Source organism: Denticeps clupeoides, chromosome 3 (assembly GCF_900700375.1).
Source record: "Denticeps clupeoides chromosome 3, fDenClu1.1, whole genome shotgun sequence".
In the NCBI taxonomy this organism is placed as follows: domain Eukaryota; kingdom Metazoa; phylum Chordata; class Actinopteri; order Clupeiformes; family Denticipitidae; genus Denticeps; species Denticeps clupeoides.
In genome coordinates, this window is record NC_041709.1 from 32,600,610 (window position 1) to 32,625,446 (window position 24,837).

General features: G+C 48.4%; 1 protein-coding gene across 1 annotated transcript in view; it reads left to right on the forward strand.

The window, feature by feature from the left end:
• Window positions 1–24,837, forward strand: part of LOC114785450 (adhesion G protein-coupled receptor L1) — a 32,057-nt gene continuing 7,220 nt past the window's right edge. Inside the window, exons 1-17 of the mRNA XM_028971727.1 lie at window positions 1–917; window positions 8,130–8,296; window positions 9,542–9,755; window positions 11,578–11,687; window positions 14,240–14,254; window positions 16,916–17,123; window positions 17,495–17,759; window positions 18,427–18,754; window positions 19,137–19,430; window positions 20,219–20,322; window positions 21,561–21,746; window positions 21,829–21,867; window positions 21,955–22,135; window positions 22,234–22,356; window positions 23,167–23,372; window positions 23,827–24,000; window positions 24,437–24,646. Of these exons, the coding sequence (XP_028827560.1) occupies window positions 8,227–8,296; window positions 9,542–9,755; window positions 11,578–11,687; window positions 14,240–14,254; window positions 16,916–17,123; window positions 17,495–17,759; window positions 18,427–18,754; window positions 19,137–19,430; window positions 20,219–20,322; window positions 21,561–21,746; window positions 21,829–21,867; window positions 21,955–22,135; window positions 22,234–22,356; window positions 23,167–23,372; window positions 23,827–24,000; window positions 24,437–24,646 (2,727 nt within the window). The 5' untranslated portion in view covers window positions 1–917; window positions 8,130–8,226. The remainder of the gene's footprint in view (window positions 918–8,129; window positions 8,297–9,541; window positions 9,756–11,577; window positions 11,688–14,239; window positions 14,255–16,915; window positions 17,124–17,494; window positions 17,760–18,426; window positions 18,755–19,136; window positions 19,431–20,218; window positions 20,323–21,560; window positions 21,747–21,828; window positions 21,868–21,954; window positions 22,136–22,233; window positions 22,357–23,166; window positions 23,373–23,826; window positions 24,001–24,436; window positions 24,647–24,837) is intronic.

The window sequence follows — 24,837 nt, forward strand, 5'->3', positions numbered from 1 at the left end:
TGTGTGTGCGTGCAGGGGGCGGTGATCAGGCTCCACGTTCCTTCTCGGAATCCAGCGCTGGAGCCTGTGGTGACGGTGTTCGGTTCAGGCCCGGTTCGGCCGTCGCTGTTCTTCAGAACCACGCAGGCGCGCCTGTGCGTGTGCGCGCGTGCGCGCGTGTGCGTCTTTCTCGGCACCGGACCGATCGAGCTGTGCGCGCGCGCGCGTCCTCGGGCCTCGGACAGACACCGGGACAGGTCGCCGTCGCCCCACCGGACCCCCCTGCCGCCGACCGACACCCCCGGAGAGCGGCGCGCCCCCGATGCGCCGGAGCCGCGCGCGGCCGCGCGCGCCGTGATTCCTCCGTTCCTCTTTCCTTTTTTTCCCCGGGCCCCGACCGAGCTGCTGACGCGGGGAACCGCAGTACCTCCCACCGCACGCAGCGCACGACGGGACGGATCTTCACCGCGCCGCGCCTCCGTCTCCAGACGCCGCGACTCCGGCTCAACAGTTCCCCGGCGGCGAGGAGGCGATGTCGGCCGGCGGGGCTCCGGCGGCGGGGTGTGGACTCCACAAGCGCCATTTTCGCCGCTTCGGATCTGCCTGCTGATCGGACCGAGGTCGGTTCTACCGGCGGGACGTTCCGGCCTGACCTCGCTTTATTACCGATAATTACCATTATCATAATTACTACTATTCATTTTGGGGGCCTTTTGCGCGCGTCTGTCGCGTATTGGTAGCCTCGGAGGGCCCGCCTGGAAGATGGATGCTTATTAATTTTTAATCTTTATGCATCCGCGCGAAGAGGGAGAGAAAGGGAGGAAAACAGCGGATAAAGTGCGGCGGGCGGGGGAGGAGGAGGAGGACGAGGAAGATGACCGGGAGACAGTGAGCGGCCCGAGGACCACTGGGAACAGCGGGGATACTGGACACGAGAGGTGAGCGCGCGCCCGCACGCACGCACGCACGCACGCACGCACGCACGCGCCGCGGTTTTTCTCTCGCGCTCTCGGTGGAGACGGGAGTACAGTACATGCGCGCGCGCGCGTGCGTCCGTTTCGCTCCCGCAGCGCGTGAGGGGTTTCTCAATGCGCTCGAGCCAACAGTCACAACTCTGTGTGGGTGGGTGTGATGGGGTGTATGCGTGTGTATGGGTGTGTGTGAGGGGTTGTGGGTGTATGTATGGGTGGGTGTGATGGGGTGTATGCGTGTGTATGGGTGTGTGTGGCGGGGTTGTGGGTGTATGTATGGGTGGGTGTGTGTGATGGGTTGTGGGTGTATGTATGGGTGGGTGTGTGTGATGGGTTGTGTGGGTGTGTGTGGCAGGGTTGTGGGTGTATGTATAGGTGTGTGTGATGGGTTGTGTGTGTGTTGAGGGGTTGTGTGTGTGTATGGGTGTGTGTGAGGGGTTGTGGGTGTGTGTGTGGCTTTGTATGTGTGATGGGTTGTGTGTGTGTGTTTTCCTGGACTGTATGTAAATAAGATGTAAATGAACCTAGGCAGGTTAGAGCACCATCTTTTGCTGTCTCTGTGTGTGTGTGTGTGTGTGTGTGTGTGTGTGAGTGTGTGCGAGTGTGTAGGACACACACTGGACATGGATGGACGCTGCTGATGATGACGATGATGATGATGATGATGAGTGTGGTGTGTTTGTTTGCACCGAGCTCCCGGCGAGACGCAGCGAGGAACAAAGCAGAAGTGTTTGGCTTTAACTACAGGGTGTTGTAATCATAGCAATTACACTCCCTCTGCAGTCCAACACACACACACACACTGGGATTTTGTGTAACAGGTTGTGTGTGGAGTGTGTGTAAAACGGGCGTGGTGTCCTCGCATGTGTAGCAGCAGTACTAAAGTGGAAGGTGTTATTTGTGTCAGTAATCCATGTGACCTGCTGGGACGTGTGTGTGTGTGTGTGTGTGTGTGTGGTGGAGAGATGGGACCAGGGGAGCCTGTGATTGCCCATGTGTACAAAATCAGTGGTGACAAGGGGGGACGGTGGAAAGAGACGTGAAAAACAGGAGCGGCGGAGGGAGGGACGTCCCCGTCACTCGTCCCGCCACGTTGTGTGTCTCCCGTGCGTTCCGGAAACGACTCCTCGGCCGGGTTGTGACACCGTTCGGCATCGTTATTGCCTCCGCCTCATTGGATCGGAGGCCGGAGTAAGCCAGCTCGGGCCACGCGCGCGCGCGTGTGTGTGTGTGTGTGTGTGTGTGTGTGTGTGTGTGTGTGTGTGTGTGTGTGTGTGTGCGTGTGTGTGTGTGTATTCGAGTCTCGTTTCCGTGACCCGCAGCCATCTGTCGCTTGCCTACGAGTGACCTTCCGAGAGCTCGATGTCCCCCGCGTTCTTCCTGCATTAATAACGCGTATTTACGCTGCTGATGCCGCCTGCGTGCGGCTGGCTCCGCCCACTCCGCCCGGATCCGATCGTATTATTATTAGCGGCTTATTAATCTGGCCGCGTCGGCGCGGAAACAGAGCGTCTCAGCAGAAGCCCCGGCGGCCCAGGTGAGCGAGGGGAATATTAAAAGCGACGAACAACGCGAGGCGCTCGCGAGCCGCCGCGTGACCCTTGACCTCGGCCTCGGCGGTTGCAGATTCGCCGCCCGCTTTTTCATCAGCCTGCCGTGGGCGGGTCCGGTCAGGCTCTTTCCGATTGGCCGAGCTAATTAGATTATCATTTCATTATCAATAAAAAAAACAACATTTTTCAGCGTTAACTCCGTCATATTTCGGTTTCGGTGCTTTGAAGGCCAAGAAAAAGTATCCGTATAAAACCGCGGTGGCTTCCCATCGTGTCTGGGCCTTGGGAAGGGCTTCCCTGCGTGATTTTCACCGCGTGTCTTTGACGAACGTGAATATGAGCGCGTCTACGGACAGGTGAGCGCAGGCGGCTGGCGAGTAATAAAGCGGCGCTGTCTGTGGTGCTGATCCCTGGGCTGGTTACACAATGTACGCCGTTTACCAGGCGCCCTTATCCAGAGGGACAGTCCCCCCCTGGAGACACTCAGGGACAAGTGTCTTGCTCAGGGACACGATGGTAGTAAGTGGGGTTCGAACCTGGGACTTCTGGTTTGTAGGCGAGTGTATACGGGGTGGTAGTAGGTTCAAACCCCACTTACTACCATCGTGTCCCTGAGCAAGACGCTTAACCCTGAGTGTCTCCAGGGGGGGACTGTCCCTGTAACTACTGGTCGTAAGTCGCCTGGATAAGGGCGTCTGGTAAATGCGGTAAATGCTGTATTACCCACTAGGCTACTACCATCAATTCAACTTTCTTATCTCTTGTTTTTTTCATTTTAAATATTAAGATTTCATCTAATGTTATTAATGTTTTCCTGTTATGTTATCTCTGTATTTATCTGATTATCGCACTTCAGGAAGTAACACGTTGGTTTTAACGGTTACGCTGCTTCAAATGAATTTAAAAATGATATTTAAAAAAGAAATTGATACTTCTTAGCTGGCCTTTCTATAAAATACTGAGTTTTTATTTCTGGCTTTTCGAGCCCTGAAACGTCTTTATTGTTTCTAGATCCATGACAACATGTCGCCACCTGGTTTCTGTACGATACGATGGCCTCTTGCAGCTTCAGTGGTGACGGTGCGTGAGGGAACATTGTCACCGATGGCCACGTGAAATACGATTACAGGATATTAGCGTGTCCTTCACTGTCCATCAAGCTGCGCCCTGCGTACTTGTCACGCCGCGTCCACCCGGCAACGACCTCGCAATGCGAATTGCAATATTAAACTATTTCAATACAAATCCACATGTTTGGGCTTCTCGGGTTCTCGAGCCGCCGTCCTCGGGCAACGTCCGGTTCGTGGCCCGATCCAAATTCATCTAACTGTCAGACACATCAAGAGGTCTGAGCTGGACAGCCGAGCGCCAGGTCCATGTCTGGTTCTGACGTCCAGGCTTGATGATGGATGGACGGACAGACGGATGGATGGATGGATGGATGGACGGACGGATGAACGGACAGATGGATGGATGGATATGTGGATGGATGGATGGATGGACAGATGTATGGATGAATATATGGATGGATGGATATATGGATGGATGGACAGATGGATGGAAAGACGTTTGGATGAATATATGGATGGATGGATATATGGATGGATGGATGGATGGATGGATGGACGGCAGATGGACAGACGGATAGATGAATATATGGATGGATGGATGGACGGACGGATGGAAAGACGTTTGGATGAATATATGGATGGATGGATGGATGGATGGATGGATGGATGGACGGCAGATGGACAGACGGATAGATGAATATATGAATGGATGGATGGACAGATGGATATATGGATGGATGGATGGTTGGACGGACGGACGGATGGATATATGGATGGACGGACGGACGGATGGACAGACGGATAGATGAATATATGGATGGATAGATATATGGATGGATGGATGGATGGATGGATGGATGGTTGGACGGACGAATGGACAGACGGATAGATGAATATATGGATGGATGGATATATGGATGGATGGATGGATGGATGGATGGTTGGACGGACGAATGGACAGACGGATAGATGAATATATGGATGGATGGATATATGGATGGATGGATGGATGGTTGGACGGACGGACGGACGGACGGACGGATGGACGGACGGACGGACGGATGGATGGATGGACGGATGGACGTATATGGATGGACGGACGGATGGATGGATATATGGATGGACGGATGGGTACGTGGTTCCGTCTCTGGTTTTGTAGGCCGCTCTGGAGCCCGGGGCTGTATTTTGAGCTGCAGCGGGGTGTGGGAGGGGCCGTTGTTTTATATAATTGGCTGGTCGGGATGTTGCTGGAGGGAGATGCTGCGGAGGAAATGGACGGATGGAGGGACGCACGGACAGCCAGACACAAAAGAAAAGGAAGGCGGCCTCGTGGAGTGAGAAAGGCGTAATGAGCGTGCGATTGAAGGACAGGGTCAGACTGGGACAAAGGAAGGAAAATGAGAGAAAGAGGGAACGAGACGGAGGGAGACGGAACGCCGAGCATCAGTGCGGGAGAGAGAAAGGAAAAAAGGCAGAGCAACAAAATGGAGAGAGAGAGAGCGAGGGAGGGAGCGTGTGCCGCTGCTGCTGCAGAGCAGCTCTCTATCGCCGAGTTGCCATGGCGACGGTGCGTGCCGAGTCTGGTCACCAGTGGATCGATGTGCGCTTACGTTTGTGTGTGTGTGTGTGTGTGCTTAACAGGGAAAAGGTAGAGTTACGGTGAAGTTCACGGCTAGCTGGAAGGCTTCTTCTCTCCAGAGTGTGTTTGTGGTAAATATTATTCATGACTACGGGCATCTCTGGTTGCTGATCCCTCAAAATCCTTCAACACAGTTTCACAAACCGCACACACACACACACACACACACACACAGGTAAAATCCCACAGGAAAAGCGTATCTCATACCCGGGATTCCAGCCAAAAACCCACCGTCCTGATTCCGTGGCGGAACGGCGGGATATAATGCCCCACTGCCTCTGAAGAGCAGCTTTATGAAACCCACACACACTCACACACGTATGCATTCCGCTACACACACGCACTCTGCAAGTGTTGGTGTAGCAGCCAGGAACATCTACCAACGTCCACCTAGAACAATGGGCTGAGCTACCAACCGTTCGCTGACTGTTAATATGTTTTTTTAACGTTGACATGGCGTTATTAGTGCGTTCAGTTGCACTTAGAATTGCAATAATAAACCTTATTGTAATAATATTTTTGAAAAGTGAAGTGATGGTCATTGTGAGACACAGCAGCACAGCACACGGTGCCACAACAAAATGTGTCCTCTGCATTTAACCATCACCCTTGGTGAGCAGTGGGCAGCCATGACAGGCGCCCGGGGAGCAGTGTGTGGGGACGGTGGCACCTCGGCGGGTCGGGATTCGAACCGGCAACCTTCTGATAACTTGGGCTGCTTCCAACTGCCCCTATTATGCAAGTTTTAGATTCTAGGTTCCCCAAAAGTTTACTTGATACGTTTTTTTTAATGCTTAATTAAAAAATGAAGCACTTTTATTTTACAAAAGGCGGAATGTGTAATATATGCGTGAGTCACACACATATCATTTACACGTAAATGTCCAAGCACTTTGCTGAACAGCGATTAAATGTGATTTGTCATGCTGCATTTGTTCTTTATAATAATAATAGTTATTGTTGTTGCTATAAAATTAAAGAGAAGTTCGTGGATAGCGATTATTTTGCATGGCCCAGTTCATTCTGCCTGCATATTTATTCATGTATTTCATTTATTTACTGTAAACCAGATCCATTTTTTTGTTGTCACGGCTGTTTTATATCCACTCTTGATCAATATCAGGGGACACTCGCTGTGGACGTTTTAACGCAGATCGTGGGGGACTCTGTCTATGCTAATTGGGAACATCTGACGCGCGGGGGGACGCGCGGGGACGATGTAACTCGTCTAGTGCGAAGGATTTAAGGACGCGGCGTGAATGTGAGAAAAGAATAGAGGAGGACGTTTGCCGCTTGCCGAAAGGGACGCACACACACGACAAAAGAAGCGCAGGAGCGGGCGGGCGGGCCGGGGACGGAGGGCCCGGGCCCTTGGCCTGTGAAGCACCTCTTCAGATGGATAATCGTCTCTAAATAAACCATCGTTCAGCTGATACCCCTCAGAGGAGCGGCAGCCGCATATGGGCCCTGATTGCTCCTGGACAGGAGGGGGGGACGAGCGGAGGGGGCTGTGGGCGGTGGGGAGGGTAACCCGATCCCCTCACGGCGAGGGGGAGTGAACTTTTCGCCTCGGACTGGAGGGACGGCCGAAACGCTCGTCCTGCACACTTTGTCGTTTTGTGCCTGTGTTTGTTAGTGACCTCCAGAAGCCACTTAAAGACTTAATGATGGTGGACAGAACTGGGTCACACACACATACACACATACACACATATTCATGTGTGCTTAACATTTACATTTACATTTACATTTACGGCATTTGGCAGACGCCCTTATCCAGAGCGACTTACAACGTGCTTAAGTTACCATCGATGAAGAGATCAATTCCGGTTCACTAGGACCCCAACTATGAATACATCTATTTTATTCACTCTGTTGTAGATTCTGTACACAAGTTCGACAACAAGAAAATTACAATTTAATCTAAATATTCTCTAAAGAGGAAGGTCTTGAGCTGCCGTTTGAAGGTGCTCAGTGACTGAGCTGTTCTGACCTCGAGGGGAAGTTCATTCCACCACCGAGGGGCCAAGACGGAGAAGAGTCTAGATGAATTTTTTCCTTTTACCTTCAGAGATGGAGGGACCAGGCGAGCAGTACTGGAGGCTCGGAGTATATGAGGTGCAGTGCGAGGTGTAATAAGGGCTGTGAGGTAGGATGGTGCTACTCCATGTTTGGCTTTGTAGGCCAGCATCAGTATTTTGAACCTGATGCGTGCAGCTACTGGGAGCCAGTGGAGGGAACGTAGCAGAGGGGCGGTGTGGGAGAATTTGGGAAGGTTGAAGATCAGTCGTTAACCCAAAGAGTTCATCTGAATTTTTTAAAAAGATGACATCCCAAGCTTTTTGAAATTCTTCTATCATGTTGATCTGACTAGGCACGGAATACGGTATATTAGGGTATATTAAATACAGTATATTAAATCGGTGCGTTACGACGCAGACGTGGACGATTCTGCATCGGGCAGAACATAATCAATTATATCATAATGCCGTTGCTCGGAGATAAAAAGTTCGGCCTCGTCAACACGGATGTTCATCATGAACGACCATATTCATTTTTGCTGCGCTTTGTAGCTGAGTTCAGTTGATGCTGTTTAATGTTCGTCAGAATTTGACACCTGCGATAATTTGCAGCCACAATTGAGGTATAGATAATCGTATTCGATTTACAGTGTGTGTGTAGTGTGTGTGTGTGTGTATATATATATATATATATATATATAATTTTATTACTAATATTAATTATTACTATTGCATGTATACTTATCCATTGTTGTTGGCACATGTTTTTTTTTTTTTTGGCACGCTTTTTTTTTTAAACATTAAAATTTTTTTTTTTAAATCTACAGAATATATTTATTTCTAGAATTGCTGTTACCTCAGGATTCACTGTGAATCCCCCTCCATCCTTTTTGCAGGATCTTCAGTCTGACAACGTGAGCAAGGGAGGCTCCTCTGAGCCACGCCCAACTGGCCCCGCCCCCCCATCCTAGCCACGTCCAGTCCGCCTTCATCATGGCGCTGCCGCTGTGGATACTGTGGGTGTGCGCGGCCACGCTGGACAATGTCGGCCCGTCTGTCCAAGGTTGGTGCTCGTCTCGCTCCATGTGAATAACTCGCATCTAAATACGCTGGTATCCTGGCAACCATTAGCGGCTCCCTCGTCGGTATCATAGCAACATTTACTGATGGGTCAAGCGAAATCCGACTCTGTATTGGTTCGAGATATTGATATAGAGGCCATTGGGGTGGTGCAGCAATTTTCCCAAGTCTGCTGGCATATTCACTGTGCTGTTGCCTAGCAACCGCCAAAGCCAAATGTCAATGGAATGTGAAACAAAAGCGACGTGAAGCCTTGTCCCCAAGCTAAATCGTGAACTTACACCTGTTAATGGTCCTTTCAGCAGATCCTGTATGGCACTGGAATGACCGCGGCTGAGAAGAGTGTTTTTTTTAAACGCATTTGCACACTGTATTGAATTGCGTTGGAAGGTTTCGTGGCGAGCGTGGCTACGGAGACGCGGAAAAGCGGTTTCATTTGGCAAGTGTGTGTGTCTAGAAGCCATTCTGAGGACTCTGGATCAGAGGCGGTCTGTTTGAGAGGAAAGGTTAATGAAGTCTTTGAACGTCTATCAGAGATGCAACGCCATCCCACAAACAGAGCTTTGAAGTGCGGTGTGTGTGTGTGTGTGTGTGTGTGTGTGTGTGTGTGTGTGCGTGTGTGAACGACTGCACGCTTGTGTATAATAGACTGCTTAAATGAGACTGCATGAATAGTAAAATATTCCCCTCCTGGTTATACGAGGATATATATCACGATAACAGAGTGATGGAGGGGAAGAGAAACGCAAGAGAAGGAAATTATTTGCTCGCGGCTAATGATCCGTGTTTAATGATGTTTGGAGGTTTAGGTTTTAGAAATATTATTGAAATGCAGATGTTTTATTTAAAGGTACAGAACCAAATGTGTGTGTGCATGGTACACACGTTGAGGGGTCGGGGGTGGATGGGTTGAGTGTGATGGCTAGAGATGTAATCGATCTGTTTGCCTGGTCAGAGTGGCGAACAGACTAAATTGTGTAGTGCTGTATCAGATGTGCAGCAGTGTGTGTGTGTGTGTGTGTGTGTGTGTATGTGCGACTCTGTGAGAGCAGCAGGAGCTGGCCGCAGTGCTGAAAGACAGTGGGAGGTGTTAATTTTCCAGACGTGTCATAAATGATGGTCCCTCGCTGAACCTGGCTGTCATTGTTGTTTAGAAAGTGCGAGCTGGTGACATGTAAATGATCAAAATCTCACGCTCACAGATTCACTGTCTGTTCTCCGCATTCAGGTTTGAGCCGGGCAGCGATGCCATTTGGGTTGATGAGGCGAGAGCTGGCGTGCGAGGGATACCCCATCGAGCTGCGTTGCCCAGGAAGTGATGTCATCATGATCGAGACGGCCAATTATGGGCGCACTGATGACAAGATCTGTGACGCAGACCCCTTCCAGATGGAGAACGTGCAATGCTACCAACCTGACGCCTTTAAGATAATGTCTCAAAGGTTGAGTTTTTATTTTAATTTTTTTTTATTGGGTTAATATGTATGTGTGTGTATGACATTTTTTCAGCCAACATGTACAGGAGACCCTCTAATAGTGTATAACATTTATGAAACCGTATACCAGGTGCAAAAGCATTTGATTGGTTCAAGGAAAAGCGCCGCTGCAGAGTCATACGATTTTCTGATCCAGCAGAAGCAAAAAGTATTTTTGAGCCCACTAAAGGGGTTAGTAAATGTAGGCCTGTGTGTGGGGGAGTGAGATAATGCGTGTGTGTTTTTGCCTGTCTGCCGTGCTGGCGCCAGTGCTGGTCCCCAGTGTTCAGCAGAGGCTTCCTAGAAGAGTAGATCAATAAAAAGCCCCACTCTGGCCTCGGACTAGGCCAGGGGCGGGGTGGGGAACAGAGCGCCTGCTTATTTCCACAGCTGCACGCCGCTCACAGTTACACCAAACAAGCATGTTTTCCATTAGCAGGTCACATACTTAAACTTCACTGGGTGTGGCGATGTTTCTTTGTGTCTTCGTGATATCCAGTATAAGAACATTATTTCCATCGTGTGTTGTACTCATGCATGTTTGGTACTAGCTCAGGACACGTAGACTCTGCTTTCTAACATGTTTGCACACACACTCTGCTGTTTGTAAGCTGCTTATGCAAATGAACAAAGAAATGACACAAGATAAGCCAAATGACAAGGCGAGCTCTAAAAAATGAACTCTGCTGAGGCCAAGCATATATTATGCATTTAATGTCCAATTATGGAAACAGTATTCCTGGAATGACTGAAGGTTAAGATCATCACAAAAGCAAGATATGCATGACTTGATAGATGAGTTTAGTCACCACTATACCAGTACTGTATTTAACTAACTAAAATATTGTATTTATCTATATTTATCTAGTTGACCTACTGTATTTAACCAAGTCATTATATTAGCCCACTGAGATACTGTATGTATACTATAGCTAACTAAGTTATTCTATTTATCACGATAACTACTGTTTAAACTATCAACTGTAGCTAGCCAAGTTATTGTGTTTATCAAGATAACTACTGTACGTAGCTAACTAACCTATCAATTTTAATCAGCTAGGTTATTATATTAAACAAGTTAACTACTGTACATTACTAACAAAGCTATCAACTGTAGCTAGCTAAGTTATTGTGTTTATCAAGCTAACTAATGTATGTGGCTAAGTATCAACTTTAATCAGCTAGGTTACTATATTTATCAAGCTAACTACTGTATGTTACTAACAAAGCTATCAACTAAAGCTATCTTAGTTATTGTGTTTATCACACAAACTACTGTACATAGTTTTTGTATTTAGCTAGCTATGCAAGTTTTATATAAAACTTCTTGGGCATGTGGGTCATGTTGAACCACAAAATTAAAAAAAGTGAATATATTTTAGAGCTGGCTAAAAAGATTATTTTTATTTTGTGCAGTTATCAAGAATTAGCACTATAAACATTGCCAGGAGTTATACTGACTTAATTGATTTAGTAGCATTTAACCATTGTTGAATATATAAATTATATTGTTTGATTTTTCATAATATGTTGGTACAGTCATTAAATATACCCTCTGCTTTCATACCCAGCTGACAGCTTCACAGATATATTTTTGAATAAATTAAACTGTGGCTGATTTTCATTTTGATAATATAATAAGCATTAGCTTTTTCTACCTACCTACTGAGCATTTTGCTTCGGAATCATGCTGCTTTTTAATATTAGCCATTTAAACATATGTTTTGTGTGTAATTAGTTATTGCATTTAATCCCTCTCTCTTTATTTGTCTATCTTTCACTCTCTTAGATGTAACAATAGGACACAGTGTGTTGTCGTTGCGGGGGCTGATGTTTTTCCAGACCCCTGCCCGGGAACCTATAAATACCTGGAGATCCAGTACGAGTGTGTTCCTTACAGTAAGTCGCATAAATACACAACAAAGACAGACACACCCACACACACATATATATACAATTACGCACACATCACTAACACACACACACACACACACACACACAAGACTTGTGTTTATCTATTTATTGGGTAAAAACAGACATAAACACATACATACACTTACACACTGTATGACCATACCAAATCACAAACACATTCCCACACCTCAATTTTCATCATCTCTCCCTTCATTTCTCTCTTCTCTCTGTCCTCCTCTCTTCTCTCCTCGACACCCACCTCTCCACCTTCCTCCCCTCGCTCCTTCCATTCCCCCAGCCGCACTCGTCCTCCTGCTGTCCCTCTCTCCTCTCCTCCATTGGGGTGTAGGATAAGGTGTTTGGGAGTGTTTTACACATGAATTGTGCTTTTCACGTTTCCCTTCCGCAGGAGGAAAGTGTCGCCAACGGCCCAGACCAATAACCTTCATCCTCCTTTTATTCTGTTTCTGAAGGGGATGACCTCTTTTTTTCTGCTTATGAAACAGTGTTTTACCTTACTTTACATTTCCTCCGTTTCTCACTCTGTTCATTTTTCTTCCTTTTTTCAGGTTATCCGTGTGACATGGCTTCCATGACAACAGCACAGAAATAGTATTGTCCGCTTTGTCATTTCAACCTCTGTGCAAAAAAAAAAAAAAAAAGAGAGAGATTTCTCCACCCCCAGGTCCTGGTGAAATGGTTCCTCCCACTTTTAAGGGCTGCAGAAGCACTCCCCCGCACGGGCGGCCGGGTGGTGCAGTCTGGGTACTGTACGGCTATTCACAACATCTTTTCTGCCTCCAGGGTCAACTGGAAACTTGGCGTCCAACCTCCACCACACACACACACACACACACACACAAACACACACACCCCGGGCTGGTTTGAGATCTTGCCCTGTGTGTGTGTGTGTGTTTAACTGTGTATTTTAGCTTCGGAGGTGGACTCACTTCTGCCACCTCTGTTGTTTAACGCTTCCTCCCCGACAATGGAGACGCGAGTGTTTGTGACATTCTGTTCGGTTTCCCCAGGATCCCGGTGTGTGTGTGTTTGTGTGTCGCCTTAAATAAATGTCATGGGCAGTTTGTAGTTTGTTTAGGTGTGTGTATGTGTGTGTGTGTGTGTTTGTTTGCTTGCACTGTGTGTGATAGGCTCGACCAGGATGGAAGATTTTTTATCCCCCTCCTTTCACCTCTTTTCTTGTGTACTCTTTTTGTTTTTTTCCGTATCCCTCTCCTCCGTGCTGAAGTCACTAGGGAATGTTGGCTTTTGTGTGTGTGTGTGTGTGTGTGTGTGTGTGTGTGTAACCCCAGGCTTCTGTCTTCTCTGTATGTGCTCCAACGCTGTCTGCATTCGTTTGGTCTCGGAATACTGATGTCCCTGTTTCAGAGCGCTGTAGCTTATCTCGGAGGGAGCGTAGACGGCCGCCGCATCGCCTCTGAAGGCGCCGGGGACTCCGAGCAACCGCCTGATGAAAACAGCCCGGCGCGGAGCGAATTTACCATGGCGAAAGTGACCGGCGGTGGGCGTGGGTTGAGCCGAGCGCCGATCGTGTCGGTAATTCAATACGAGCGGCGCCTCGTATTGGTGGAGGCCAACGCTAATCAGTTTCCTGCCGCCTAATGACCTGTGCGAGGGAGCATGGGTAACCTCCTACGAAGCTCTAGCCGTGATGAGGGCCAAACGAGGGGCTTTGTTTTACACCGATGGGTTCGTTCCCATTCGTTCGTTCGTTTCATTTTTCTTCTCCGCCGCGGAGCCGCCGCGACTCGTTTAGATGCAAATGGGGGGAAAAAAGAGGCGGCGTGTTGTACCAAAGCCATTCGGCAGGAAGTGGGAAGGCGGCGCGCTGTTCTTAATCTGCACGTTTAACTCCCTTTTCCTCCCGCAGGCCGAGACGTGTCTCTTCCTCCCGGCAGGGTGGAGACGGGAAGGCCGGCGCGGAGGACGGAGTGAATGGATGGATGAATGGGTGGAGGGATGGAGGGGGGGAAGGAAGCGGAGGAGTGCACAGGGGGCTAGGGCTTTGATTGCCAGTGGGGGCCAATTAACCAGTGTTTTCTACTGGCCGCTGACGATTGGGCTGTGGGTCAGGGTGCTGCTTTTGGGGGCGGGGCTAAAGTAAGGCCGAGTTAGACCCACCCTCCCCACCCTCCCATTTCTCATCTGTTCAGTCCTTCCTCTTCTTTCTTTCTTTCTGGAACTCCCTTTGCTCTATCACTTCTTAGCAATTACCTCTTCTCAACCCCATCTCTCTCTCTCTCTCTTTCTCCGTCTGTTTCTCTTTATATATCTCCTGCTCTGTCTCTCCATAGATTCTCCACATGTCTGCTACTTTTATCTAACCATGAAGCCAGTCTCAGAAAAACTTGACCTTTTGAAAAGAAAACCTGGGAGTCTGCTGTTTAATGGCTAATTTTTCTTTTTCTCCTGCATTTCTTCTCTCTTCCTGTCTTGAATCTCTTTCTCTCAACTCTTCTCTATATCTCTCTATCTATCTCTCAATTTCTCGATCTCTTATTCCGACGCTTGAGTAGAAGTGGATCAAAAAGGTAAAGACCATGTTGACCATAATGCCGCAATCTTTCCCTCCTCGTCTTGCCAATCTCCTTCCCTTCCTCCCCTCCCCTCTCTCTCTCTCTCTCTCTCTCTCTCTCTCTCACCCTTTATTCCCTCTTGTGTTGTGTTCAAGTTCGATGTAGTCCCTAGTCCTGCTCTTCCTTTTCATCTCTCTCTCTCTCTCTCTCTCTCTCAGTCTCTCTTGCTCTTTTGTGTCAGTAACTGAACTCTACAGTCCTTCCAGATGCTCACAGCGACCTCTGAACTCTCGTCATGATTCTGCACACACACACATACAGACACACTCGCAGGCATACACACATACATACACGTTCATTTTTTTTTCTTGCCTCCATCCTACAGCCTCACCACTCTATCTATCTATCTATCTATCTATCTATCTATCTATCTATCTATCTATCTATCTATCTATCTACCCGTCTGTCTGTCTGTCTGTCTATAGTCTCTCTCTATATAAATATATCTACTTGCTCTGAAGATCCTTCCATTTGCTTGTTGTTTTAAACTTAATTTAATCCTCCAGTCAGTCTGTCCAGATACAAGCGACCGTTCTGCTCCTCAGCTTTGTTATTTCCCTCTATCTTCTCCTGTTCTCACTCCTTCTCACTCGTCCTTTCATCCCTTTGCTTCCCCCAGGAAAGCTCTTATTTATTTTCAATTAAATCGACGGGGGATCTACTTTCGTAACAGTAGACATATCAGGTGGCCCTGTCCGTGTGAAGCCTAAGTAACGATTACTGTGTGTGTGTTTGTGCATTTAAACCTGCCCGCTGTGTGTTGTGTATGACTGTTAGCGCCAATTACGTTCGCAGTCAAAGACTGACAGGTCAGCCAGCCAATCACGGCCCTCGTGTGTCAACTAACCTGTCCTTTCATTGAATCCAAAGGAAGTTCCTGCTCTATAGCCCCACCCTCCTGTTCCTTCAGTTCTACCTCAGCTAACCAAATTTAAAATGTAGCATATCTCTGTGTCCCTCTCTCTTTCTCTGCCCCTTCCCTTCACCCCTCTCTGTCTTTTCTAATTCTATATATATACACGCTTTTAGTTATGCAGGATTTATCTCAATGGAATTCAGCCCAATACAATTACGACTTCTTCCAAATGTTGCTCTAACAGCGACCTCCATCAGCAGACAAACGGCCCCTTTCCACTCCATGGTGCAAGAGTACCAGAGCAACGTTATACTATATAAAACAGTACTATCCTACAATCATGGCTGGCCAAAATATTTTTATTTTTTCCAGTAAATTTTCATTTTCTTTCTGCAAATGCTACTTTTTTTTGTGGATGGGTTAAATGCAGAGGCCACGAGTCACTACTTTACACATTACCATGTTTTATCACCTGCCCGTTCCTTCTCCTGCGACGTTCAGTACTTGCCGTTGTCCCTCGTATTGAAGAAATCACGATTGTGGCACTTTTATGTGGTGCTTCCACTCCACGGCGGATCATGCAAAGTCAGATCATGCAATGGGACACGTTGCATGCGTTTAAATAGATTCACAGTGGCGTTAAACGTATCCGATTTAATTGTAAAGGTTTATGCTCGATTGCGTCTTTAATCCGAACGCTAAAGATAAACAGAGACGTCCACGGCACCAGCTGGGTCTTTGCTGGTTCGGCTGATGCGCAATTTTGAAAGACATATCTACTGGAGTTTGTGCTAAAGGATATTAATGTAATAATAATACAGTGCCACAGAGCACTGCAGTCCTCATTAAAATCCTGTAACCAGACAAAAAAAACCTCAATTCGGTATTCTTCTGCTTGGGCCGGAATGATTCAGTATTGATTCGAACTGTCAGAGGCTGGCGCTGCTGAAAGCTGGCAGTGTGAATTTTTTATCTAAAGTTTTGCATAAAAAAAGTGTTTTGCCCTTTTTCCCCGTACAGTAAGGCGGCACCAGGCCGTTCGGTATTGTGTCCTCCAGGCTCAGAAGGGCGTAGGCGTATAAAAGGAATTAAAAATGTGATGAACGTGTGCTTTTTATTACGATCAGTGTACTTTGGGACTAAATAAACAACACTTGTAACAATGATGCATTGTTATTACTGATTAATGTGCCTTTTGCCTCGCCGATCACAAAAGTAAGTACTTTGTTTCACTAATATATTAAACGCAAAATCTGAGAAAAAAATGGGTTATACTTTCAGAGGAGAAAAAGCTGCCGCCAGTAATAATTAAATCATGGGCACATGCAATTTTAAAAAAAATAAAGCAGGGCCACTTTCACCAGCATCACTTCACATTTTCTAATATGCAGGCGAGGTCAAGTTGGTTTTGTTGCGGGTAGTCCGTGCAAACTTTGCTGTCCTATTGCAACATGTCAGTTGCACGTTATTCGTTATTTATGAATTTTTTTTCTGTCCCTCGCACACCCTATCTCTGTCAAAGCACATGGTCTGCACTGCTTTCATTCTTGCCTCCACTCATTTTTTTCAGACTGACCAGGTAGTCAGGAGAAATAAGCGTGAATGTGTGTGTATGTGTAGGACGGGTGTGCATGACAGGAATGAGTCCAGTTTCCATACATCTGATGGTGTAATCCTTGCTTCCTCTCTCACATGCTTTCTTCCTCCATCTTCCTCCATTCTCTCTCTCTCTCTCTCTGTTTCTTGTATTCCTTCTTCAGTATTTGTCTGTCCGGGGACCCTGCTGCGAGTGCAGGAAACTAGCTCAGTTAAAGAGGCGGAGCATCAGTCAGGGGCGTGGTGTAAGGACCCTCTGCAGGCCGGCGATAGGCTGTATGTGATGCCCTGGACACCGTATCGCACAGACATGCTGTACGAATATGCCTCCTGGGATGACTTCCGCCAGAACAGCGTCACCACCACTTACAAGTGAGTGGTCTTCTCTTCACTCCGGTCCGCAGGGACAAGCAGTGACGACAGAAAAAAGAAAACAGCCCTTTTCTCTTTTTAAGACAGCGTTGATCTGGGTTGTTGTTGTACCCCAGTTCTCCCAAGAGCTGCGATATTTTCCAAAAAATACGTTTCTTTTTATTATCATTTCTTGTCCTGAGAAGCATCTGTGATTTCTTATTTTTTTCACCCGAGACTCAAGACCACCGTCTTCTGATAATACTGCAGAAAAGGGTTTTTTTTTTAGGCGCCATTGTGGCATCCTGGCCAGGGATAGACACATACTAACGAGCACTAATGAAACAGCAGAGGTCCCGTGATTGACCCTTGTGGCACTCCGTTCTGTGCAGGTTGCCCAGCCGCGTGGATGGCACGGGTTTTGTGGTTTATGATGGTGCTGTGTTCTACAACAAGGAGAGGACTCGCAACATTGTCAAGTACGACCTTCGGACGCGCATCAAGAGTGGCGAGGCCATCATCACCAACGCCAACTACCACGACACCTCCCCGTATCGCTGGGGTGGCAAGTCTGACATTGACCTTGCGGTTGATGAACATGGCCTCTGGGTGATTTATGCAACGGAGGCCAACAACGGACGGCTGGTGGTCAGTCAGGTGAGGAGATTTAGAAGAACCGATTAGACATGTGGTGTTGGTGGCCAAGCGGTTGAGGAAGCGGCCCCGTAATCAGAAGGTTGCCGGTTTGAATCCCGATCCTCCGAGGTGCCACTTAGCGTCCCCACACACTGCTGCCCGGGCACCTGTCCTGGCTGCCCACTGCTCACCAAGCTCACTGTGTGCACCGTGTGCTGTGCTGCTGTGTATCACAATGATAATCACTTCACTTACTTACTGTTGAGAATAGACAACAGTAAGATTATGATGTGTTACGTTATTTTACATAATCTGCAGTGTAAGATATTTGGATTATTTTTACTAGGTTTCGTTGTCTGATATTTGTCGTACTTGTTGCCCGACAGTTCTTCTTGGCCACAGGTGGCAATTTTAAACCGTTGCTATGGTTACCAGTGTTTTAGGCATTTGTTAAGCAATACCCGCTTGGATTGAAATCCCTTTTGCGTGCCAGTCTATGCTAATATAGCAGGGCCTTTGAGGCTTTGCTTAACGGGTTGAGACCAATTATAAACTGAAGGGTGTCACTAATGACAGTGCAGCAGCTGTTTAGTCATGTGATTAGAACCATCTCGCGGACATGAGAGGGTGCCTAGACATGCATACTACCATAAACTTTTAACCGGTGAACCATTTCTTTGGTCAACAGGTGAACCCGTACACGTTGCGTTTCGAGGGCACGTGGCAGACAAGCTTCGAGAAGCGCCTCGCGTCGGACGCCTTCGTGGCGTGCGGCATCCTGTACGCCGTGCGCTCGGTCTACCAGGAAGATGACAGCGAGGCGGGAGGCGACCTCATCCTCTACGCCTACGACACGCGGAAGGGCCGACAGGAGCCGGTGCACATCCCCTTCCCCAACCCGTACCAGCACATCTCCTCCGTCAACTACAACCCTCGGGACAACCAGCTGTACGTGTGGAACAACTACAACGTGCTGCGCTACCCTCTGGAGTTCGCCCCGCCGCAGCCCACCACCGGTGAGCGAGAGGTTCTTAGTGATCCAAATGAATCCAGTTTTTAATTACCCGCACTGTCCTCCTGTTCTGATGTCCTCTTACTTTGTGTAATTGCTACAAATAATCCGGGCTCTAATGGAGGTTTGATGGAATATTACTGACCTGTTTCGCTTTGATTAGGCTGACTTGCTTATGTTGGGAAATGAGCGGAGGTGGCAGAGTGGTAGAGTTGCCATTTTTTGCTTAGGCAGGCAGAGGAAGAATGAAAAGGGCAAGATATTGACATCTTTGGATGAATCAAAGGTTGTTGGAGGGCGGAGTAAGCATATTACAGGCAGAGGGAAAAATGTCGACTGATAGTAAACGAGAGCCCTGTGCACGCGATGTACTTTTCCTCCCTCAGAGCCCGTGACTCCGTTCAGCAGCACCACCCCCGTGATGTTCTACTCCACCACCGTGTCGACGGGCTTCAGCCCCACCCCTCCGCGGCCGGCCGTGCGCCACCCGGTGGGGGCCATAAACCGCAGCCCGCCGGTGCGTCCGATCACCGCCACCGTCCCCATCACCCAGAGGCCCCAGCTCCGGCCCCAGGGGCCCCGCGCCCCACAGTGCGATGGCAGGGTGACCAGGGGGGTGCAGTGGCCCCCCACGTTCCGAGGAGAGATGGTGGAGAGGCCCTGCCCCAAAGGATCTCTGGGTATGTGTGTCTGTGCCGAGATTTGCATGGGTTCTTGTAGCTATTTTCGAGCATTTGCCTCCTCACCTGCCACGTTGAGGTCGGCCGGGATCCTTTTTCAAGGCCGCGGTGAAACTCAGGGCTGATTTGCATGCTTCTACTATGAAAAACAAATGGAAGTGGTTGGCGCCAGGAGGACTTTTTTTTTTAATATAACATGGCCTGGCATGTGTGCGCTTGTTGTCTCCTCGTCCCTCCCTGGTGAAGACCCCTGTCCTCTCAGTGAACTCTGGGAAGGGACACAGGAGAGCGGAGTTGCTCGCGACCCCGCCTTTTAAGCGCCCACTCACTCGTTCTTCAGTTTTTCCCTCCATCTCTTTGTCTCCCTCGCTCGGAGACATGTAACACAGACAGGCTCGAATGCGAGGTTCCGTAATTGCCTCAGAGCCAATCAGGACGCTCAGACGTCCGCTGCCCCTCCTCCTCCTCGTGTGCACTTGGATTGAACTCAATCGGCAATATGAGTGAGAGATTACAGCACACATGCACAACCAACCATGATCTGCTGCAGGAGGAGACAGTCACACGAGTGTTTACTGGTACACACACACACACACACACACAGCCAGAGGGAGGAGAGCGAGCGAGCGAGCGAGGGCGCAGCATAACAGAGAAAAGATGATGACAGAGAAAGTTTAAACGGATTCTGATTCATTTTCCCCCTTTTGTCCTCCTCCTGCGCTGTTTAATGTCATGGTTTTTTTTTCATGTCCCACGCTCCAAATGTCCTCCCTCTTTCCCTCTCGCAGGCATAGCCTCCTATCAGTGTCTGTCCGCTCCTGTGATGTGGAACCCCAGAGGCCCTGACCTCAGCAACTGCACCTCCCCCTGGGTCAGCCAGGTCTCTCAGAAGGTTAGAAGACACGCACAGTCACACACGCACGTCTCGTTTAGATCCTTGTGGGGACGAGGCTTCGTAAATGACTCACATGCTGTATTTGCACCACCATCTGAACAGAATGTGAATTTGCTTTGCCCGGCCTTATTCTGAGCCATGGATACTAAAAAAAAACATTTTTTGGTCCTCACAAGGTTAATAAAACTGAAATGCACACACTCGTACACAATTTATATCTTTGCATATGAACCTAAGATCGTGTTAGAGCTGTCAAGATTTAATAAGAGTCCCCGCAGGGCGTTATTTTAACACACACACACACACGCTTGGACTGATTCTCTATCATGCGTGCAGCACTTTTGCTCTCTCGCCCTTCCTGTGTCACCTGTAGCCTTTAAGGCTGTGTAAACACAGCTGTTGTTGCCATAGATACCATCTGCCGTCAGTCAAACCCGTCTGCTGAATGAAGGGTCCCGGCTAAACACGCGGTGACGTGCGCCAGCGTGTGAATTTTGCAGCCGATTATGTTTTGATAATTCTGTTTGCTGCGCTGCAGCGTGTTTTGTGTGGTTCAGTTGCATTTGTCAACTCTTGCTGTCTGTGGCATCACCCAGTAAAACCGCTGTAAATGTTTAAAGGGACGTTATAAATTGTAGATGTTTTTCTGTAACATATTTCAAACCCCACTTGAATGTAAATGTAAAAATGTAAATTCGATTGAACTTTAATTGAGGGTGCAGATGTCAGGGCGTTTTCCAGTATATTCTTGTGTTTTAACAGGCTGCTGCATGTCTGTTAACTGTATAAAACACCCCGAATCCACACGTTCATAATGTAGCTCTGCAGAACATTCAACACAGCATCACATAAACAAGTAGGACGAAGAAATGCTGGACAAAGTTAATCCGACGTGTGAAAGTTAAAGTCATTTAAGTGACTTGTCTTATCTAGTACGTGGTCTTATCTTCTGTTCTTTTCTTTCGGTGTCTTTGTATAGCCACATTTCAAACCGTTTCCTTACTACGTGATTGGCTATGCGGCTACAGGCAGGAGATTGTAAAGCGGTGTAATCTGGACGCCGTGATGAAGTGGCCTTTACAGCCACCTGTGGGTGACAGGTAGCATTGTTCCATTCCGATTATCTGCACTTGACTGGTCGTGCCTGGTGCCGTGGAACCGGTCCTCCCACCGCGCGGCATTTAAAACCGCATTAAAAGAGCCATGCAGATGCCGACTCGCCCCTCTGAACGCAGATTAAGAGCGGCGAGAACGCGGCCCACATCGCCGGAGTCCTGGTGAACCACACCCACGGGCGCATCTACGCCGGCGACATCACTTCCTCCGTCCGCCTGATGGAGCAGCTGCTGGACATCCTGGACGCTCAGCTGCAGGCGCTCCGGCCCGGCAACAAGGAGTCGGCCACCCGCAACTACAACAAGGCGAGTGCTCGCGCCCAGACACCCGAGCGCGCACACACGCTGCCGCCGCGGCGCACACTCACGCTGCCGTTTTCATGTGCAGATGCAGAAGCGCGAGAAGACGTGCCGGATGTTCATCCAGGTGAAGTCCTTTATCACTTCAACCCTGATTTAATAGAAATGTTCGTAGGCGACGTTTCACACGATGGTTTTAAACACACACACACAGGCGGTGGTGAAGACGGTGGACAATCTCCTGCGTTTGGACGCCCTGGACTCCTGGCAGGACATGAACAGCACAGAGCAGGCCCACACGGCCACCATGCTGCTGGACGTCATGGAGAAAGGAGCCTTCCTGTTCGCCAGTAACCTGTATGAGGGCCGTTTCAGTGACCGCGCCCCCAACGTTGGTGAGATGTGTGTGTGGGACTTCCGCTGAAACACACAGGTTTTCATATGTGTGTATTTACGGATATATTCTGTGTGTGTGTGTGTGTGTGTGTGTTAGATCTGGACGTATACGCATTGAACACAGAGATGGACGTGCAGGACCTGTCCTTCCCTCACTCTTACGACAGCGACAGCACCATCCAGCTCTCCTCCAGCACCATCAAACAGTACAGCCGCAGCGGTCAGTCGCCTCCACCCTCTTCACCTTTACCAATAAGCCATAACACTTAATATTGATCAGGCCTCGTCTTGGCAGCCTAAGGTGACCTGAGCTTTCAAAGCATGGACTCCAGTAAACCTCTGAACGTGTCTACTGCCAGCACATCCCACAGATCAGGAGAAACGAACCATTTTGTAGTGCCCCGCCCGCTGCCAGGTGCCATTGGGATGTCACAGGTCACAATATAATGGCAGATGACAACTACTGCATTCTTTTCATCTTCATGCGGTACATAATTAAAACGACGCAGCTTTAAGATCGTGACTGTTGTATACGAGCACGACTCGTACAGAAAGGTTCAACATTGGAGGTAACTGATCGGTTCTTCATTTTTTTGCTATGGCAACATAACGTGTGCTGAGACGTTGGTGAAATGCAATGTTCGGTTGCGCCCGGGCTGAGATTATGTCCCTCTGTGTCACTTCAGCTGACGGCAGCGCTGCAATGCTCTGTCATTACTGATAATGAGCATAGACATAGAGGTGCTGTGACTGCGCCATGGCCCTCCGTGTCTTCTCATTCACGTCTTTATCATATTTTATCGAACAGAAATGACACGTTGACCTTCCTTTCACATGAATCTCTGTTTCCTGTAATGTCTGCAGATGCATTTTTAAATTGGACTAGCGGCAGCACTGATTGGCGGTTTAAACGTGCCACCGAGGAAGGTCATTGTAGGGACAATAAAACACACGACTCACGAGAAGGTGTGTCTTTTGAGAGTCATCAGGCGTCATCAGGTCGTGATCGCCGCTCTGCCTCCCCCTGCAGGTCAAGTGCGGGTGGTGTTCGCCATGTTCAAGAACCTGGGTGCCTTCCTGACCACAGAGAATGCCACCATTAAGACAGAGGCTGAGCTCAAACCAGGAGGGCGTCGCCTTACCGTCAACTCTCACGTGATCTCCGCTTCCATGAACAAGGAGTCGAGTAGAGTGTTCCTGACGGAACCGGTCGTCTTCACCCTCAGACATTTGCAGGTAAAAATACACACGTTTCTCTTCTATATGTCCTTGTGGGGACGTAGTGTGATGAACGTGCAAAATATGTAAATCCAAACCTAACACGATCCATGAACTGAAGCAAAACTGAAAACCAGAAGCAGCTCTGGTCTGTTTTCCCTAATGGGAATGTTTCCTTGTGGTCACAACTATTACAACATTTCAGATTTGAGGACATTGTCCTGTTCAGCGACACAATGGTAGTAAGTGGGGGTTTTGTGGCCTTCTGGTTCTACAACTCCATATACAATTTATGAAATGGAGTGATTGTCATTGTGAGACACTGCAGCACAGCACACTGTGACATGGTGAAATGTGTCCTCTGCATTTAACAGTCACCCTTGGTGAGCAGTGGGCAGCCATGACAGGCGCCCGGGGAGCAGTGTGTGGGGACGGCGCTTTGCTCAGTGTTATGTTGTGCGTCCACCCACAGATGGAGAACCATTTCAGCCCGAACTGCTCGTTCTGGAACTACTCGGAGCGCTCGATGACCGGCCAGTGGTCATCTCAGGGCTGCAGGCTGCTGGACACCAACAACACACACACCACCTGTTCCTGCAGTCACCTGACCAACTTCGCCGTGCTGATGAGCCACCGGGAGCCAGCGGTGAGGCACACACAGACTCACACACACGTTCCCCGTGGGGTATTTCAGATTTGTCCCTGTGCGGTATGGTGAGAGAGTCACACACTGTCTCACATGTGTGACCGAAGTAGCTGAAACCCATGGCGGACTTCTCTTTTGTTTGTATATTGTGTAATATCCCCTAATGACCCAGAATTGAGAAAAATTTCTCATTGAAAGTCACTTATTCTGCATGGATTATCAGACTTAATTAATGGTATCAGTGAACAATCTTAGGGAAAACGTTAGGGAAATTACAGGCCAAAGACATACTTAAATTCTGCCTTTTCCCTCCCCGTTTCTCCTCGGCTGCTTTCCTGTTCATTTTCGTTTTCCATTGTTCTGTCTCTCTTCCATTGTTCCGCTCCTAATGGCATCTAGAATGAATCGTTTTTCCTTCTTTTTCTCTCTCCGCCAGTATCCGGGTCCCATGGAGGAGCTGATTCTGTTCGTGATAACGTGGGTGGGGATGGTCATCTCGCTGGTGTGCCTGGCTCTGTGCATCTCCACCTTCTGCTGCCTGAGGGGCCTGCAGTGTGACCGGACCACCATCCACAAGAACCTGTGCCTCACACTCTTCATCTCTCAGCTCCTCTTCCTCATCGGAATGGACAAGACCCACTACACTGTGAGTGGCACGAGAGGAGATAAAACCAAATAAAACTGAAATAATTAAATAAAAGTGACCTGGCAAAAATAAAAAGGTAGAACATTTGTGACTGACCTTTTTTTAGGTATTTAAAAATCAGCATAATTGTTTGAAACATCACATTTTAGCAACTAAAAGGACAAAGAAAGTGCTAAATTCTGAAGTTAACG